Source organism: Eimeria mitis, genomic scaffold (assembly GCF_000499745.2).
Source record: "Eimeria mitis Houghton genomic scaffold, Emh_scaff1623, whole genome shotgun sequence".
NCBI lineage: Eukaryota > Apicomplexa > Conoidasida > Eucoccidiorida > Eimeriidae > Eimeria > Eimeria mitis.
The window spans coordinates 489-1,802 of record NW_013569937.1 but is presented as its reverse complement, the minus strand read 5'-3'; the positions used below and the strand labels follow the sequence as shown (position 1 = coordinate 1,802).

The 1,314-nt window shown below is 58.8% G+C and overlaps 1 protein-coding gene across 1 annotated transcript in view; it reads right to left on the bottom strand.

Annotated features, from left to right (window-relative positions):
• The window catches only part of EMH_0040660 (uncharacterized protein), a gene marked incomplete at both ends in the record, with an annotated part of 2,351 nt that overhangs the window by 718 nt on the left and 319 nt on the right, over window positions 1-1,314 (bottom strand). Inside the window, one exon of the mRNA XM_013495532.1 lies at window positions 397-1,219. Coding sequence (XP_013350986.1) covers window positions 397-1,219 — 823 coding nt within the window. The remainder of the gene's footprint in view (window positions 1-396; window positions 1,220-1,314) is intronic.

Genomic DNA, 1,314 nt, shown 5'->3' with positions numbered 1-1,314 from the left:
GCTGCATGTTCCCCTGCTGCTGCTGCTCCGCTCCGTCGGGCTGTTGTTGCTTTTGCTGCTGCTGCTGCTGGGGTGTATAGGTGCAGCAGCACGCAGCAGCAACTCCAGTGTATCCGCAGCTCTTTGGGGGGGGTCCAGACCCTCATAGGCAAACGAATGATGCAGCAACTGCAGCAGCAGCAGCAGCAGCAACAGCAGCAAGTGAATCGTGTGTAGAAATGTACAGGGAAAATATACACAAATCAACCGCAGCATCAGCAGAAACAGCAAAAGCAGCAAGCAACAGCAGCAGCAACAACTGCAGCAGCAGAAACAGCGCCAACGACAGCAGCAGCAACAGCAGGAGCAGCAGCAACAGCAGCAGCAGCAGCAGCAGCAGCAGCAGCAGCGGCTTACCTTTTCTAGAACAGCAGGGGAGGGCCGTACCAGCTGCACTGCTGCTCCGTCGTCTTCGTCCTCCTCAGCGTCAGCAGCAGCAGCAGCAGCAGCAGCAGCAGCAGCAACCCTACGTGCCTCTTGCTCTGCTGCTAAGCATGTCGCCACGCTGCTGCATGCTTCAGGGTTTTGTTCTGGTAGCAGCAGCAAGCGGTTTGCTGCTGCTGCTGCTACTTGTGCTGCTGCTGCTGTTGTTGCTGCTGCTGGCAGCAGGTGCTGCAGCCGCGCTGCTGCCATATTTGCTGCTGCGCATGCGCTGTACACGCAGCTGCAGTGTACGCGCAGCTGCTGCAGCTGCTGCAGCTGCTGCAGCTGCTGCGGCTGCTGCAGCTGCTGCAGCTGCTGCAGCACGGCTGCTGAAGGAGCTGCTGCTGCATCTCCTGCTGCAGCAGCAGCAACAGCAGCAGCAGCAGCACCGGCAGCAAACTCTACGGCCGAAGAGCACACAGAGAATAGCGTCGCTGGGTGCTGTTGCTCCTGCTGCTGCTGGTGCTGCTGCTGTTGCTGCTGTTGCCTCTGTTGCTGCTGCCGCTGCTGTCGCTGTTGGCGTTTCTGCTGTTGCTGCTGCTGCAGCTGCTTAGGGATATCAGCAGCAGTTCCAGCAGCAGCAAGCTGCTGCTGCTGCTGCTGCAGTAACAATCCCGTCATGCGGTGCAGAGACACAGCAGCAGCAGCAGCAGAAGCAGCAGCAGCAGCAGACGTTGGCTGATCCCATTCGTCATCCTGATCTGCTGCTGCTGCTGCTGCTGCTGCTGCTGCTGGAACTGCCGCCTCAAAGCCTTTTCTTTGCTGCTGCTGTTGCTGCTCTGCAGCAGCAGCAGCAGCAGCAGCAGCGAAGACAACGGAGGATAGCGTTTTTAATATGGCTAGTGTGTGAGC